The sequence below is a fragment of the Sander lucioperca genome, chromosome 17 (assembly GCF_008315115.2).
Source record: "Sander lucioperca isolate FBNREF2018 chromosome 17, SLUC_FBN_1.2, whole genome shotgun sequence".
Lineage (NCBI taxonomy): Eukaryota > Metazoa > Chordata > Actinopteri > Perciformes > Percidae > Sander > Sander lucioperca.
Genome location: NC_050189.1, coordinates 11,401,320 through 11,420,098, shown reverse-complemented (window position 1 = coordinate 11,420,098; position 18,779 = coordinate 11,401,320). Strand labels below are relative to the sequence as shown.

Genomic DNA, 18,779 nt, shown 5'->3' with positions numbered 1-18,779 from the left:
GCTGCAATGTCCGAGAGCCTGACACCTCCCTGAAATCTTACTGGCCGCTTTAACAAGACTCGCAAGTCTATTCTTATTGGACGGATGGAGATTTTACAAAAGGCTGAAACAGATTCAATTCATTTTTCCCGAAGTTTGTCGCTTTTTTGAAGTTTGTGTCTCTTTATTCAAAGTATTTCTTACTATTTACGACCTATTCTTGCCTTCCTTCCTTCTACCGTCTTTTTCCAAGTTTTTGTCTCCTTTTCCATCATCATCTAAATGTTTTCCAGGTCCGAGGCTGTTGTTTAGTAAATCTATCTCTGACATCGCTGTATTCTTCCTCTTTATACAGACTTTTTTTTCTACCAAAAATTATTCACGCTGGTTAGGGGGTACATGGCTTAAAACAAACTGTTCAAAGGGGGAACATTATTGAAAAAGCTTGAGCACCGCTGCACTAGGTCAACGTCAACACCTTTTATAACAGCTGGCAGTGGGCTTGGTGGTGACCTTTTGTAATCAATGATCCCATTTAGATGGAGGAAAGACTTGTCACACAAAGCCACACAGTCATCCACCGCCGGCCCGTGATCCCGATCATCAACAAGTCAACAATAACAGAATCACCAACAAACTTTAAGAGGTTTCTATTCCTATAAGCTGCTGCAACTAGGGCCGGGTACTGAGTCCAATACTTTTTTAGGCACGACCGAGTTGCCTCTAAAGTATCAACTCTCGTCAATTTAATACCCAATTTCCAATCTAATGAAACGATACCCAGCCAATGCTGCAACACTCGTACAGTGTACAAGATGCATTTAATTAGTAGTTAAGTAGTTGTTGCTAAGCAGGTTAGGAATCAACAGACTCACCCAGATGACAGGAGGTCAGTCGTCTTAGGCTTTCTGTATCTCCCTCGTCTTTTTCTTTGTCTCTGACCGTCCCTCTCTTGCTCTCTCTCTCTCTCTCTCTCTGCCACAGAGCTGCTAACTATGAACAGACACACATGACTCACCCCTGACGCTGCCCAAACACACACACACACACACACACACACACACACACACACACCTCACTGCTTTACTTTAAACTAATGGAAAAACAACGTTGTTTTATCCTCTTTCCATTTCTCCCTGCCCCCTGAAAAAGGGTTGGGCAAAAGAAAAACTCTGATTTAGACTTTAGACCATTATGTCGTGTTTGGGGTGTGTGTGCGACTGATGGTCCGGCAGTTCAGGCAGAAAAATGACGTAAACCAAAACTACAAAGGCCGCAAGAAAAGTGAGTCTTGTTGCCGTCATTCAAATAATGGCACACACTTTCGGACAATCATTCCTCGCAGGTATTTATACTTTAGTTGCACATTAAAAAGGTGACAGAAGTAATTGTGTGCAGAATATAAAAACGGGGCTGTAAGGTACCCTGAGGAGCATTTGAACCACAATAGAGCGTTTTCTTTTATGAATGGGTCCCTGTTTTGTCTGTATTCCTGTTTCTCTAATACTAAACTGTACATTGTTGGAGTTACTACGCCTCGGTCTCTGTCTTTTTGGTTTGGCCTGCTCACTTATTTAATTATCTTGTGTATAAGTGTCTTGCTTTTAACCACTATTCACACTCTGAGGAACACCTACACTCACCTAAAGGATTATTAGTGAGTGTATAGTCGAAATGTGTCAGTGATATGTTAATTGCACTCTGTCTAACTTGCAAAGTTAAAGTGCTCATATTATGCTCATTTTCAGGTTCATAATTGTATTTAGAGGTTGTACCAGAAAAGGTTTGTGGTTTAATTTTCAAAAAACACCATATTTTAGTCATACTGCACATTGCTGCAGCTCCTCTTTTCACCCTGTGTGTTGAGCTCTCTGTTTTAGCTACAGAGTGAGACCTCTCACTTCTGTTTCATCTTTGTTGGGAGTCGCGCATGCGCAGTAGCGAGGTAAGGACTACTAGCCAGTCAGAAGCAGAGTATGAGGGCGTGCCCTGACAGTAGCTAGGTAAGGACTACTAGCCAGTCAGAAGCAGAGTATGAGGGCGTGCCCTGACAGTAGCTAGGTAAGGACTACTAGCCAGTCAGAAGTAGAGTATGAGGGCGTGCCCTGACAGTACCTAGGTAAGGACTACTAGCCAGTCAGAAGCAGAGTATGAGGGCGTGCCCTGACAGTACCTAGGTAAGGACTACTAGCCAGTCAGAAGTAGAGTATGAGGGCGTGCCCTGACAGTACCTAGGTGAGGACTACTAGCCAGTCAGAAGCAGAGTATGAGGGCGTGCCATGCTAGCAGCTAGGTGAGCATTATAACGTGTGTTCCAAAGTGACCACGTTTGTCTCTGAAGTAAAGGCTGGACTACAACAGAGCTGTTTGGAGCAGTTTGTGAACAGTGTTTTCAGTTGGAGATGGTAAGTCCCTTTGGGGTGGACTTTGGGCTTTTTCACTTTGTAAACATATAATGTCCACAAAAAAGATATATAACACAATAAAGGAAAGGGAAAAAGACAAAAAGCATAATATGAGCACTTTAAGTAAATTTGGCAACGTTTCGGTACGAGATCTTAATCAGTTATCGTTTTTTTACCCGATGAAGGTCTGGTACCGCCATGTTGCCAGCTATTAAATTTATCTTTGCAAGTTAGACAGTGTGCGGGAGTTTCTTTGCAACCTTCTACCTACTTGTCCCTCTTCGACGCACCTGTCTCATGTTTTAGATGTGCAAAGTATTTTTCTGTTCTGAGTGATATGTTAATAAAATAGGAAGCTCTACTTCACCCAACGGGAATTTGCTGCTTTTTTTGGGGTCCTGTCATGTTTATACAAGCAGGCAGTGTGAATGACATGCTGATCAACAGCTGGTGGCGATAACCTGACAAAGGAAACGTAGCAACACGCAGATAAAGCACCGAAAAAGGAGACTGCTCTCAAGCACTCGTAAACCTTAACAATGCACGGTTTAGAAATCGGTTTTACAAATGTTTTATGCGGAAGGAAATGCATTCTACATACGTGTTAGAACTCAAGGAAATGTGCTTTGGAGAGTACGATTTTTGCTGCTGACAGGACACCTTTATGAGAGAAGAGGGCATATTCATTGGATCGGAGTTTCGGCCCACGGGCATCACAGGAAAACAGACCTACTGTGATTTTATTACGCTGTTAAAGCAAATTCAACACTTCCTCTGGCTGCTTCCTAGCATGAAACCCTTTCAGGAAAAGACAGCGGATTATGGCTTTTAATGGTGAGCAGCTGCAGGAAGTGTTAAGTTACAGGTATTCATTGAAGTTATTAGTTCGGCCTATTTGATTCCTTCACTTTGACATTTTTCACAGCTGACTTTGGCAACAGATCCGTTTTTAAATGTGTTCCAGTGAAGATGAAGAGCTTAAAAAAGATCATCAAACCTGCCAAACACAGTGGAAATGAATGGGGGAAAGTCCTGTGAGGATGTCTGCAAAACACACACTAGCTGACCTGAGTGAATATTCACTTAAGCACCACAAACTAAGGCCTTCAAATATTTCTCCAACTTTCTCCATTCTCCTTTATGCAGACTAATGTGAACAGTCTGCTTTGTATTCATGCATTAGGGGGTTTCAAATGTTTCACAACCTTCTTATTATTAGGTTTGTTTCTCTTAAAACACACACACACACACACACACACACACACACACACACACACACACACCCGGCTAGTTTCCATGCCAACAGCCCAAATACTTTCAGGAGTGTGTCAGACCCGCAGACCAAAGGGTAGAAAAGTAGTTCCTGCAAGTCTGCGAGAACACTGCAGTAAATAGTCCCAAACTGGAGTTAAACAGCAGAAAATGTTTGCTGCAGATTTGTTTAAAGTACTTTTTAGTTTTTTTAAAGCTTTCACAGCAGGTTTGAACACAATCAGAAGCACTGATTAACTCAACAAAACCAGTTGAAAGAGGTTTCCGAATGTCCGGGATTTCAACAGCCTTTGCCAAAACTATCTGTCTTCATGCGCATCACATTAAATGCACATCTCCTGGTAACAGTTAGCCATCTTGGCAAACTGCCCGGCGAGACAAGGAAGAGCAAGACCTCTTACCTGAGACGATGCTCTGGCTTACGTCTGTTAGAACGACCTGTGAAGACAGAGAGAGAGAGAGAGAGAGAGAGAGAGAGAGAGAGAGAGAGAGAGAGAGAGAGAGAGAGAGAGAGAGAGAGAGATTGTGATTAATAGGAATGTATATTTAAAAATGAGTATCAAACAAAAGGCAGCAAGAATCAAAAGTGGGCATTAAAAGTACGATTTCTCGACTTGTTTACTTATTCTTTTATGACATATTTCCTATTTTCCAACTCTAGACTATATTTTATACATTTCCTGTGCCATCCAACAGGTTAAAAAAACCACAAAGAGAACACAACGTTGATAAAGATTGCCAATAAGTCTTTTCTTTATCCACACTATACACTACATCGCAAGGGTTTTAATGAGGATTATTCTTAGTCTAGTCTTTAACTTAGCGCCGCCCATGAGGATTGTGATTGGTGTAAAGAAATGCCAATAAACCAGAGCACGTTTTTCTCCCATCCCGGAATGCGGTGTGGACCAGCCAGACCCTCCTCTGCAGCGCTGTGGAGGAAGGTCTGGCAATGCGAGACTACACTAATGCAGACAGTAATTTTGCATATTTTGTTAAATGAAAAAAACGAGGGTTACACGACCAACCAAAGTATTAAAAAAAAAAAAAAAAGTACTGTTCATGGTCCCGAGACTCAAGCATTGTATTGTCACCAATTACCAAAAATGTCCAAATGATTGATTAGGCAACAGTTTCATAAATTTAGCAAAACTGACACATAATATCAATCACATACTAAAATGAAAAATACAATTAGGCCATAAATTCTCGGCAGAATTTTGGTAAAGTGGTTTCCGTTTGGTTTTTGCGATTAATGTACCGTACAGGAAGTGGACCGTTTCATGTTTCCAGTTTGTGTGTAATAAAACAGAAGACGAACTGAAAGTCGTGGCGGAGCCCACACAGAAAATAACGCCACCTACAGAAACTACATCCTTGGAAAAAATCAAGAGGAAGGAGGACATCGCCGTCGGTGACAGTGATTGACAAGTGATCTCTGGGAAGCGTAGTTCAGAAACATCACCTTTTTTCACGGCAGGCATGTTGACATGTCATAGCAGGAAAAGCACAGGTGTTTTCGAAGCCATTAATGATGGCTGCGTTCCACTTAGAGGTCCTGGTATTGTTGACGCTGACTCACTGAAATATCTTACTGGGACACTTGATGGAACTGAGCCATCGTTAAGGTTATCAATTTCAGCTGTGATTTTCCTACTATGACAAGTCAACATGTCTGCTGTGAAGAAGGTCCATGATGAGCAACAATAAAGAAGAAAAAGTAAATGTATGTGTTCTCATCTGAACCTCTAAAGAAAGGAAAAAGAAAAGGCAAAATAGTTCCTCTCTCTCTCTCTGAGGTGGAGCAGGACGGTCTTTTTCTGTAAGTGTGCATTTAACCGTTTCCTACCTTTCCTTTCCTCTGCTTCTCTTCACACCCCAAACTGATAATCAGGTCAGTTCGACTTTCCTGTAGTGTCCAGATGTTGACGTGCAAAATAAAAAGACTTCTTTCTTCCTAGCCTGCTATTCAAAAATGCAAAATGTCTCAGTTGTCTGTCTTCTTCTTCTCTTCCCCCAAACTCTCTCTCTCTCTCTCTCTCTATGCCTCTAAAACTCCAACTGGACCGCCCGTCTGTTCTGGCCAGCGTCCTGATTGGAAGAGGGCACTCAGGAAGTGAGGCTGTGATTGGCTGCTGTGGGATTCTGCTGGAGTCATCAGGCGTTTTAAGACTTCCAGATGTTTGTCCTGCTGCGGCAGGCTGGCTCAGCTGTGTGCCGGAGCTGCGCTGAAACTCGTAAATGCTCACCGCAGCAAATTTTCCTCGGCGCTCGTCATCCGTTGGGTTTCTAAAAGTTACAAGTCTGTGATTTGAGCTAGAAGGGATTCATGTTTGAAACTTCAGCGGCTATATTTAGCGGCTGAAGAGCTAAAAGAGGGACAATATTGGATTTATATTTGTTAGGCCGACGTGTACACGACCAGGGCTGCAACTAAGGATTGTTTCCATTATTGATTGATTTGCAAAACGAGCGAGAACAGTCAAAATTGGCCATCACAATTTCCTAAAACCAGACGCAATATTATCAAACTGCATATTTTTTCTGGCCAACATTTCATCACCTAAAGATACTGAGTTTATTCTCACATCAAACTAAGAAAAGGAGCATTTTTGCTTAAAGAAAGAACTTCAACTGTAGATCGACTTACAGATAAATCCACTAATTGTTTTGGCTCGAAACACTACTTTAAATTAACGCTAATGTTTGTGTAAATGAGCAACTGACAGACAGACAGACAGACAGACACGTTATTGATCCCCAAGTTAGCCATGACAATTTAAAATATACATACTTCTATTATTATTCCCAAAAGGGATTTACCTCGGTATGTTGGTGCAAAGATATAAGGAGAAGATAAAAAGCAAGTACTGTAAAAGTCACAAAACATAAATTAAATTGATGAAAGAGCTCAGGGTTTTCCTGCCATTATAAGGTTTAGGTGCAGCACCCCGAGCCGTTTTGGGCAGCACCCAACCCGAATGAATGTCACTAAAACACTCTTCTCAGATCTAATGATAGTAGTTGGACTTCTTTAGCTTTAAGTTTTGTCTTCAAGCTTTTTGAGTGTTATGTACTTATTATCTGCTCGAGCTTTCCAAGGTTTCAGAAACAGTTTTCGTGATAACGGCCCAAAATGATGTGACAAAGAGACCCAAAGCGATTACAAAGAGACCTAAATGACCACAGAGAGACAAAACAACCCCAAAGAAAACTAAAATGACCTAAAAAGAGACACAACACGACTACAAAGAGACGCACAAAGAGACACAACATGTACGGGGGGGAAATAGCTTTTTTTTTTTTTTTTTAAATTGAAAAACATTTTCTTGACGAAAGACGCCTAATCCCCCCCCCCGCCAAATACGCACACCTACGTCTTCCACGAAGCTAGAGAAAAGACTGTAGAGTTATGTGCAGGCATGTGCAAAATATGGACCAGGGAATGTGCAAAAGTTCACATTATGAAGTATAATACTCAATATTTTCAGAGAGATAATAATCCAAAAGATGCAGTGTAGAAATAGAGTGGGTCAGTTTATGTCAATGGGCTGTATTTATATAGCGCTTTTCTAGTCTTAATGACTACTCAAAGCGCTGTAACGTTGTACAGGAACCAGTCACACACATTCACAGACTGTGGCCGAGGCTGCCGTACAGGACGCTACCTGCTCATCAGATACACATTCACACACTTTTAAACACCGACGGCGCAGCATCGGGAGCAATTCGGGGTTCAGTGTCTTGCCCAAGGACACTTTGACATGGGACTGCAGGGCCGGGAATCAAACCACCAACCTTCCGATTGGTAGGCGACCGCTCAACCACCTAAACCACAGCCGGCGGGCATGTCTCAAAACCTTTGGAAGGGAACATTTCATTGCCTAAAATAAATTGATCACCTGCAACTTCATCAAAACATCAAAAACATCTTTCCTCTTCTTTTGAAACTGAGAATATCGTCACTCTTAGTTTCATAAAATACACAAAAACGGAGCGGCGACTTGCCTTGAGAAGAAGTTGTGATTGAGCAGCATTTTCCCAAAGCTAAAGGAGAGGTGAGCTGGAGCTGAAGACCAACGCTGTGGAAACGACAGATGCCAGAGAAAATAAATCCACAACCACGGCGCTGAAACGCTGCACGCAAAACACAGCCGCGTCCCTGAGTGCGAGTTGAAGTTGGGCCTCAAAATGCTTCCCACGACAGCCGTTCAAACTCCTCGCACGTTGAAAAGAATCACAGCTCTTATCAGATGAAAAGCACATATTTAAAAACTTATCTGATGAGAACTCGGTGACCTCAGCTGGTCACGATCACATGCTCGAGTTTCATCACAACAACAACAACAGCTGACGGAGCAACACGCGCCAGATCCCAGATCTGTGTCAACAGTTAAACGTGTAAGCCTCTTTCCTAACGTAGGAGCATTAGTTGATGAATTAACTAACCTGGCAGGTGGATTTCTTTGTTGTTGTTGTATGTTCATATGTTTGTTTTTTTTCTAAATCGTCATCGCAATATCAACTGGCGCAATAACCACATCGCGAAAGACACTCAGAGGTTTTTTTGTGTCTGTTGAAAGAAAATATCAGAAGAAAATTACACTTTAAAAAGAAACCGTCATTATTTTTTAAGTGCTGCTTTTTATGTTTAATTCAAGAGGCCGTAAACTGTCACAAACTGGGGTAAAAAATTGCAGACCTGTATCATATTGTCATATTCTGAATTATAGTGGAATATTGGCATTGTGTATGTTAACGTAGTCACTGAGGAGGACACTTTCATGCACTATTTATGTTTTATAGTTTGTTTGCTGTTGTGTTTCTATAATGAATTTCCCAGTCAGATCAACTGTCAATCAAATTTTCCATTTCTTCTTTTTCTGTTTATTATAAAAAAAAGAAAAAAGAAAAAGAAGGATCACTTCCTATTTATACAGTGATTATTAAGTAGAGGTGCAACGATGAATCGATTAGTTGTCAACTATTAAATTAATCGCCAACTATTTTGATAATCGAGTCATCGTTTGAGTCATTTTTTTATTAAAAAAAAATCAGATTTCTCTGATTCCAGCTTGTTAAATGTGAATATCTTCTAGTTTCTTCTCTCCTCTGTGACAGTAAACTGAATGTCTTTGAGTTGTGGACAATTAGCAATTAACATTTTTATAGATCAAACAACTAATCGAGAAAATAATCAACAGATTAATCGACTATGAAAATAATTGCAGCCCTATGATTGAGTCAGTTAGAAGTGGGCGATACGGATAAAATCCTCTATCCTGATAGATGGAATTTTATATCAATCTAAGCTATATAAATCATGACATAGGTACATTTTCTGGAGTGTCAATCAAGGAACTTTTTTCCTGAGAGGATGTTGCGTTTGTTAGATAGCTGCTGGGTGATTTACTGATTGGATGAAATGTAAAAGGCAGTATTTCAGGTGATACTCAGGGACGTATTATCTCAGTTAAAAGACTAGACTTGAGTGCTCGGGTGGTATTGCGTCATAGTATCACTTCAAAAAGGTGCTTTTCCCCCCAAGATATAGCCAGCCCTAGCCTGGGGGGGCGCAGGTGAGGGCGTCATCTGAAAGGCTTCTGTGGATTTAAACGTTTCTCTGACTCACTCACAAACACAAACACACTGTTACAAAGAATAGTCTTGAAGAGTCACGTTAAATTATAACTTGTGTTTCTCTGAATGATACAGTCGTACAGTGCGTTTACATGCCGTTTAAAAGCCAGATTATATTTCAGGTTAAAGTGTGATTTATGCTTCTGTGTAAAATCTACGCCGTGGCTACGTACGTAGGTACGTGGAGGCACGGACCCTGCACCGTAGCCTCACATGCACCTCTCGAAAAATGTAACTTCACGTTGCGGCGACGCACGTCTCTCGGCCGTGGCTTGGTAGCGTTGCATCCCCCCCCGCCCGACTCATTTCCTGGTTCTCCTTCTCCATAAACAACATGAAATCAAAGAGAGGGTTAACTTTTCCTGCTCCAGATTTCCCACCGTGGTCAGAAAGAACAGAGGAGACACTTTGTTTCTCTCACTATGACTCTAGAGTCAGTACTCACTCCAAAGATAATCGCCTTCACTCTCTCACTCGCTCTACCATAAACACACTCCCCACACTAAACCAAATTTTTCTGTCCGAGCCCGGCCTGCATCCGACAGAGCCGTGACCGAACCCGAGCCCGACAGGCATTAAGAAATTTGTGTCCGAGCCCGACCCGAGACACAGTTAACATCTCATTTATTTCTCAGACTAAATTCATTTCTAAATATCTGTCCATGATAAACAGTGGTGCTGCGAAACATTACATTTATCTACTCTAATCATTAACGTGACTGTTGTTTATCTCCAAATCTAAATGACCGTCTGCCTTTGACAAAACGACGTGGTGACGTCATTTTATGGCGCCCGCACCTCGCCCCGAGAACACCGCGGCGACCATAAATGAAGCGTTACTCAGGTTTTCCCCGCCATTACAAGGTTTAGGTGTGGCTCCCGAGCCGTTTTGGGCAGCACGTAAGCCGAATGAATGTCACTAAAAGACTTTTCTCAGATCTAATGACAGTAGTTGGACTTCTTTAGCTTTAAGTTTGAGTGTTATTTATTTATGATCTGCTCTAGCTTTTCAACGTCTTAGACACAGATATGGTGATAATAACGGCCCAAAATTATGTGAAAAAAGATGCAAAAACTACCACAAAGAGACACAAACCGACTACAAAGAGACGCCAAATGACCAGAGAGAAAAAACAACCCCAAAAAAAAAACTAAAATGACTACAAAGAGACACAAAATATACGGGAGAAATTGCATTTTTTTTTTTTTTTTTTTATTGAAAAATGTCACATTTTCTTGAGGAAGGACGCCTAAACCCCCCCATCTAAGTCTTCCACAAAGCCAGGGCCAAGCACTGCCCTTATTGTGCCGAAAATGAACCAAACCGTGACTTGAAAACAGCACGTACCGAACCGTGATGTTTGTGTACCGTAACAACCCTAGTTTGAATGAAGCGCCTCACTGTACTGGCGTTATGCGCGGCCGTACCTGACGTCTTACTTTCTTTACCTTCATGAACGGCCTGACAGAGACACCAGGCTGCTACGGTAAAACCATACAGACCTCTACAAACCTTTCTCTGAACATTTCTCTGTTATCGGCTGAGATGGACGGCATAGCGCTGCGTAAATTAGCTAGCAGCAAGCAGCTTAATCCCGACAAAACACCACAGTGAACTTCAGCCTGCGTGCACATTTAAAAAGGTCCACTGTGTAGTGTTTTAAGTATTGTATTAGCTAAAATCAATGTCTTCATTCATAAATATGTCCTCATTGGTGTAAAATGACCTCTGCCAATGATCTGACTTGTCCTCGTAAGTGAAGAATTTCTCATCTGTCTTCATCTGTCTAATGGCTGAGAGGGACATAGAGCACTAGCCTACCTGTCTACTAATCCACATCATCTTTTCGTTCAGAGCCAGCGTCACGTGACTGAAACCAGCTGAAACGGAGAAGGAGATCAGTGAGAGGCGCTTGTCGCTGCCCCGGCAAATTTGAAAGCCTGCAACTGCACTTTAGTTCATAATGGAGGATCGTACTCATGCCGAGCCACAGGAGAAGGAATCCTCGTCGCCAAAAAAGAGAAAATTGGAAGACATGTTGTCATAGCTTCTTGGTACGTAACGGCTACCGTAGTTGCAACACGCATTTGAAAAAGCGAGGCACGAGAGAGCACTATTCGTTTAAACGCAAAATACAATTTCACCGCTAGATGGGAGAAATTCCTACACCGTGTGCCTTTAAAAAAAGAAAAACAGAATATTCGAATATTCGGATCGGGGCCTAGCGCTCATATATATGTATACTGGGAGAACTTGGCATGTATACAACCATTCCCTGGTTACTGCTGTGCATGTAAACTCACTGACAGAGACAAAGAGGGAGGCTTGTACATTAAACTAATGGCTGTAAGTCTTGGCACAGGCCTGCACCATTATTACAGTCAACTGGGTAAACTTTGACCCAAATGTCTACATGCTGATACAAGAATTTATGGCTTTGGGTCCAAGCAGGCTACTCCCACACTCGCACAATGGGATTTGCCTACAGTTTGAATCGCTTATAAGTTGGTTTTTTTTATTAGGAGAACATCCAGGGTTTTCCCTGCCATTATAAGTTCATGTGCCAAAGCCAAATAAATGTAACTAAAAGACTCTTCTCAGATCTAATGACTGTCATATTTTGCAAGTTTTGTCTTAAGGCTTTTTGAGTGTTACTTATTGATTATCTGCTCTAGTTTTTCCAACGTTTTAGACACAGATGTGGTGAAAATGACGGCCCAACACGATGTGAAAAAGAGACGCAAAACTACCACAAAGAGACACAAACCGACTACAAAGAGACACCAAATAACAGAGACCCAAAACAACCCCAAAGAAAACACAAATGACCAAAAAGGGACACAACACGGCTACAAAGAGACGCAAAAATCCCACAAAGAGACACAAAATGTACAACTATCTCTTGAGGAAGGACACCTAAACCCCCCCGCCACCTAAGTCTTCCACAAAGCGAGGGGGAAACACTGACATCTGTGTGTGTAAAGTGAGTAATCTGTCAAATATTCTCTGGATCAATCGTCCTTTAAAAAAGGTACAATATGTGACATTTCTGCGTTAAAATGTCTAAAATCGACTATACCTATGTTATATATTTTGTTAATGTTAGTTTGCTTGCTTGCTAACTGGTCAACTAGCTAGCTAACGTTAGCTACCAATACAAATCGAATCAAGAAAACGTAATTATGTGGGGGACACTGCAGCTATTTCATCAGAATGACGTGAATAGAAGTTACTAAACGTAACGTGGATAAAACTGTAATGGATAAACCTATTCCGTGAACAGATCTATTTTAAATCGCCAATTGTGTTAAACTACAACTCCCATAATGCCACTACACGACGTCATAAAAAAGTCTGTGTTTACCATCCATTGTTTTGATTGAGAGACCCCTAGTAGGCAGAAAAATGACATATTGTACGTTTAATTGTCCATAAAATGTCAGTAGAAAGTAAGACATGACCATCTTAATAACTCAAACTCCAAGTTGTCATATTTGTGGATTATTTTCTGGATGAATGGATCAGTTGTTTGGTCTATAAAATGTCAGAAAACGGTGAAATATGTGGATCAGTGAACTAGAAAATACTCACATTTAACAAGCAGGGAACAGTTGGTGATCAATTTATTAGTTGACAACTAAATCGTTTATTCTTTGCAGCTCTACACATCATGGAGGTAAAAGAAAAAAAAAAAACAGCCAAATATTTGCATTTGAGAGGCTGGAACATGCAAGTTTTTTTGGCATTTTTGCTTAAAAATATGCCTAAATGATTAGTAGAATATCAAAATAGTTACAATAATCAACTATTCCTTCAATTTCTGAGCGCTTCACAAAACTTCTATTCAAATTTCAGCACTTTTAAAACATAAATGCAATGATTTATTTTAACATTTCTTTCAGAAAAGACTCCTCATGTTGCAAATAGCTTTGCGGCTTTTGTACCACCTTCATTTTATGCAAGTTAAACCAGTCTGTTACAGGTATTTTCAGTCCAGCCGTTACAGCATAACGTAGCTGTATCAGTCCTATGTGAGATTCTACAGACATACTACAAATACCACAGACGTGGAAGAGCCTGAAGGAGTATTCAGGAGCTAAAAGTACCTTTAAAAACTCACCACAATTACCACAAAAACTCTGCAATGTAACAAAGAATATGAAAGATATATTGAAGGGGTTTTCTGAGCTTTCTTGTAAGAAATGTGTGCTGATATCTGGCCATCTATGTGTCAATTTAGGGTTTGTATTTGTATCATCTATAGCAGTTTTTTTTCAAACTTTATTTTAATCTCAAGGACCCCAAAACTGACACAAACTAGTGCTACGTTTACACGTGGCCGGCTATTTTCATAAACGGACATTTCAACCTCTCCATTTTCAAAAATAACATTGTGTACAGCTGTCTGTTTTCAGAAGTGTTTGTGTACACGTACCCGTGTATATGTGCCGTCAATAGCACGCCAAACCTGTAGTATAACGAGAAGCTCAAGCCCACGTTAGCCAATCAGAATGCCAAAAACAGCAACAGCAGCAACGATATCACTTCCTCTCTCTTCTCTTCCTCGGCTGCCTAAACCTCCGTTTGTCTCAGTTTACATGCTAACGTGCAAGCTAAGTTTTCCAAAATCTCCACTCTGGCCGGAGTTTTTAGAAAGAATTGTTTTCAGAGGCGAATTCTCCGTTTGTGTGTAAACGAAGGGCACAAACGAAGGGAAATGTCTCCATTTTTCAAAAATAACCATGTACGTGTAAACATGGTATAAACCATTTGATAGGATTTTTGAGTTTAGATGTTTTATCACATAGAGTGTAGCAACCTTTGCCCCAAATAGTAATAATTCTGTCATTGTGTTACTTATGGGGCGAGGGGGGGACCCCCTGAATCCCCCTCAAAGACCCCTACGGGTCCGCGGACTCCACTTTGAGAACCACTGACCTATTAGTGACAGTTTATGGTTTGTATTTCCAGCGTAAGCTTGTGACAACTTATTGTCCCTACAGGTGTCAATACATTGAATCGATATCCGGTGAAAAGAGTTAAAAACAGACTAAATGAGTAGACATTTTCGCTTTGTTTTAACGTTAAAGTGTAGTTTGACGTTACCTCCTCCGGAGCTGTTCGGCTGCCGTCGAGCCACTTGTTCCCGGGTTTCCCTCATCATGTTTTCCTCCTCTTCCTCGGACCGTGCTTCGGCCATTTCTCCTTTCTTTCTTTCTTTCTTTCTTTCTTTCTTTCTTTTCCTCCTCACTTTCCTCCTGTGTGTCTGTGTGTCTGTTTGTTTAACTGGAGAAAATGGAGCCGGGTGAAAACAGAGACAGCGGCACCAACATTATTATTCCTCCTCCTCCTGTTTGTTCGTCGCTAACATCCACCACAACAACCCGGGACAAGTTCACTCAAACACGGACAACTTTAGACGCCCCAGCGTCGCTTAAACATTTCGGCTCAGTGTTCAAAACGCTTCCGAGGCGTTAAACCGTTTCAAACTCGCTGTAATTTTAAAACAATACGTGTCGTTGTTGTTGGTTTCGGCCTGAGCAGCAGTTGTTGCTGCTGCTGCTCCTCCAAAGCTTCCCTGTTTGCCCCCCCCCCAACCACCGGGTCGCGAGCTCAAGATACGGAGCCGCACACGCTCCGACCGCGTGACGTCACCAACTGAAGAGAGAGAGAAAAAAAAAAAAAGAAAACATGGAGGACAAAACAATTAGTCATATTATCATACGTTATTTAGTCTAGTCATATTACACGGTCCATTACCGCAATTTTTAGGGGAAAAATATCCTGTAAATTATAATAATGAGTTATTTTCTCAAAAATACACGTTAGTATCTCAAAATAATTAGTTAATATCTCAAAATAATGACTTTTTATCTCAAAATAATGACTTTTTTTATCTCAAAATATAAGTTAGTATCTCAAAATAATGACTTTTATCTCAAAATATGACTTAGTATCTCAAAATAGGAGTTAGTATCTCAAAATAATGAGTTAGTATCTCAAAATAATGAGTTATTTTCTCAAAAAAAATGACTTTTTATCTAAAAAAAATGACTTTTTATCTCAAAATATAAGTTAATATCTCAAAATATAAGTTAGTATCTCAAAATAATGAGTTATTTTCTCAAAAATATAAGTTAGTATCTCAAAATAATGACTTTTTAATCTCAAAATGTTGAGTTAGTATCTCAAAATGATGACTTTTTAATCTCAAAATAATTACTTTTTTTTATCTCAAAATGATGTTATTTTCTCAAAATGATGACTTTTTATCTCAAAATGACTTTTTTTAATCTCAAAATAATGAGTTATTTTCTCAAAATAATGACTTTTTATCTCAAAATGATGAGTTATTATCTCAAAATGATGAGTTATTATCTCAAAATAATGACTTTTTATCTCAAAATGATGAGTTATTATCTCAAAATGATAGGGTTTCATATGTGTAGGCCTACAGTTTAAACATCATCAATGCAAAGTAGCTCTGCATTTTATTGCAATCCATCCAATAGGTTGTTGAGATATTTCAGTCTGGACCCAAAGTGTTGGACTGACCGACATATCGCCTTAGAGCCACGCGACTAGCTCTTTATATGGTTACACAATAGAATATGCAAAGTATCAGCTACAACAGGAAGTTCATTGTATTGTGCATGTGTTGAACTTGTGTTTATACCGAACCTTGCAGCAAGCAGAACTTCCTTTATAGACAAGCAGTAGAGATGAAATGACAAATAGAATAGAACAGCTCAACATTAGATGACAAACAGAACAGAGAGAAAGAGAGAGATAGGGGGAGGGGGGAGAGGCAGACTCTGTTGATGCAAGGTGTGGACCCAGCAGGAATGTCAACAGGTGTTAACAGGTCCAGACGAGCAGCAGTTGTCGACTTTGAGGCCGATTGAGGAAAAGTATGTTGAAGTTCAGAGCTCAATCCCTCTCGAGTCTGTCTATTCACCTGTGAACAAACTGAGTTTTATTAATAGAAACATAACTTTATGTATATATAGATAGAGAGAGAGAGAGAGAGAGAGAGAGAGAGAGAGAGATAGAGAGAGAGAGAGAGAGAGAGAGAGAGAGAGAGAGAGAGAGACAAAGCTGAGACTTCACAGTCTAACCTCCCAACCCCCAGACTTCCTTCTACCCACCTACTGTGCGTTATTTAATATTTAATACTATTGATAATATTGATAATACTGTGCAATTCCATTACTGTGCAATATCTGTATACTGTGCAATATCATTACTTTCATTGTCCAATATCTATTACTGAATATGATCACCACTATTGGGCAACATTCAAATAATGTGCAATAATCCACACTGCATATCACACTGTATATAAAACCATATATATATATATATATATATATATATTTTTATTTTTTATTTTTTTATTTTTTTTATTTTTATGTGTAGTGTATCAGAACTGTGCACCTTATTTTATTCCATGTTGTTATATAAATATATATATATATATATATATATATATATATATAGGCTATTTATTTATTTTACGTACATGTTGGCACTGGAAAAATTAGTTGCTTTTAATCTCGTAGTACACGTGTATAGTGACAATAAAAAGGCATTCTATTCTATTCTAGAAAACAAGTTTGGATGTTTGTTTGATTTTGGGCAGGATACATTTTTTAAGATTGAATTACTATGAAATGTGTTTGAACTGATGTATTGCAGGTTGTGTTTTAATCACATGCTGAGCAAGCACATTTTCCGAAACTAGAAGAATTTAGGTTTCAAATGAAGTGCATGCATTTAGACTTTGCAGTTCTTCTGTTATAAGCTTTTCCATTTTGGGTATGGCAAATAGGCAAAAATCAAACACAAATATGGGGATATGAAGAGGTTAATCTTTAATTTCTAGAGCGTGGTAATGCTACTTTAAATCACTTGCAGAACATAAGCGCCTTGTCCACCTCTATAAGTGAGAAATGCATTAACCCTTGTGTTGTCCTCAGGTCAAATTTGACCCGTTTTCAAAGTTTTTATATCAGAAATATGGATTTCTTTGAACGAAAATGTCCAAAAATAACATGGATGCATGGATGTACGTTGTATGAGTTCCATACAATGTACATCCATGCATCCATGTTATCTTTGCATGTAAAATTAATAATTACTTTTATTGAATTTTGGGTGTTTTATTCCATTTTATAAACATTTTAAAATGGTTTTAAAACAGTATCCTGACTAAACTTTGACATAAACCAGTCTGTGATTCACTCAACATCCTCTGATCTTAACCATTAGTCAAAATAATTCATAATTTCTGCTTTTTTAACTCAAAAATTAGGTATAATGTCATATAAATGAGGTTTATTGACCATGAATTCAAAAATAAAACGTTGAAAAAAGTGACAGAAACGTTTTAAAAAGTGTCAAAAGCATAAAAAAGAGAGCCAAAAACGCTGGAAAAAGCACCAAAAATTCAAATTCACTTTTGACCTGGATGGACAACAAGTACATGGTCGACGGGAAGACAACACAAGGGTTAATTAACGACAATATAATGATAATAAATGCATGAATTAATGACCAGTTTAAATAATTAAAGCCCTTGTAGTTTCTATATGTGGCCACCAGAGGGCAGCGGCGTCGCCTCCATCAGACAGCAGCAGGTGGCTGAACAGGAAATGGAAGAAAAATTGATTTCTGTCCTGATCAAATCTATAAAAACTAAACAGATTTGGCAATACAGTCAAAAATACACATTTATTGTCCTTCAGATGTGCAACAAAGAGCTGAGACTTCACATTTTCAACCTCTTTCAGCCATAATGCACTATCTATTAAAGGTAGTGCATTATGGTACACAGTACCCCCAACTGTGAGGGAACGTCCCACTCTGGCCACCTTTAAGAGCCAGGTAAAGGTGTGGCTCAGAGCTAATCAAACGTGCAATCACCTCTGACTGCATGCTGTACCGTATTAGCCCAGTAGAGCGTATTGATGTATTGTGTCTCCGTTTTAACACTTAAAATGAATTGTCTTGTTTATTTTTCTATCATTCTGTTCTGTTTCTCCCTGTTTTATATAACAAATGTTATTGCTGTATATGTTTGGTCTTGGATCTGGCTTGGAGCTAACCAAGCATGTGGTCATCTCTACCTGTATGCTGTGCCGTGTTAGTTCGATGGAGCATACTAATGAATTGTGTCTCTGTTTTAACATTTACTAATGAATTATCCTGTTTTTCTTTTCTTTCGTCCTGTTTTACCTAGTTTGATATAGCAAATGTTGCTGCTGTGTATAGCTACCTGATGAATGGACTACAGATGGAAATTAGCCCTTGGGCTACAATCTGGTACTTTTACGTGTACTTTTGTACATGTTCATCAAATGTGCATTGTCCTGAAATAATAAATAAATAAAAAAAAATAAAAAAACATTTTGAGATTTTTTTAGTGGTTCTTGTAAATGTAAGGTGCTTCAGCAGGACTCGCAATATGGTCTAGGCATGAA

The 18,779-nt window shown here is 39.6% G+C and overlaps 1 protein-coding gene across 3 annotated transcripts in view; it reads right to left on the bottom strand.

Annotated features, from left to right (window-relative positions):
* Nucleotides 1–14,943, bottom strand: part of LOC116060402 (SH3 domain-containing protein 19-like) — a 35,254-nt gene extending 20,311 nt beyond the window's left edge. For 2 of the 3 annotated variants that reach the window (XM_031313937.2, XM_031313939.2), the window contains exons 1-2: nucleotides 14,404–14,943; nucleotides 4,058–4,094 (exon numbers count right to left, since the gene is read on the bottom strand). In XM_031313937.2, coding sequence (XP_031169797.1) covers nucleotides 4,058–4,094; nucleotides 14,404–14,497 — 131 coding nt within the window. In that variant the 5' untranslated portion in view covers nucleotides 14,498–14,943. The remainder of the gene's footprint in view (nucleotides 1–4,057; nucleotides 4,095–14,403) is intronic. The other variant, XM_031313938.2, reaches the window with a different exon arrangement.
* Between the last annotated feature and the right edge of the window lie 3,836 nt (nucleotides 14,944–18,779).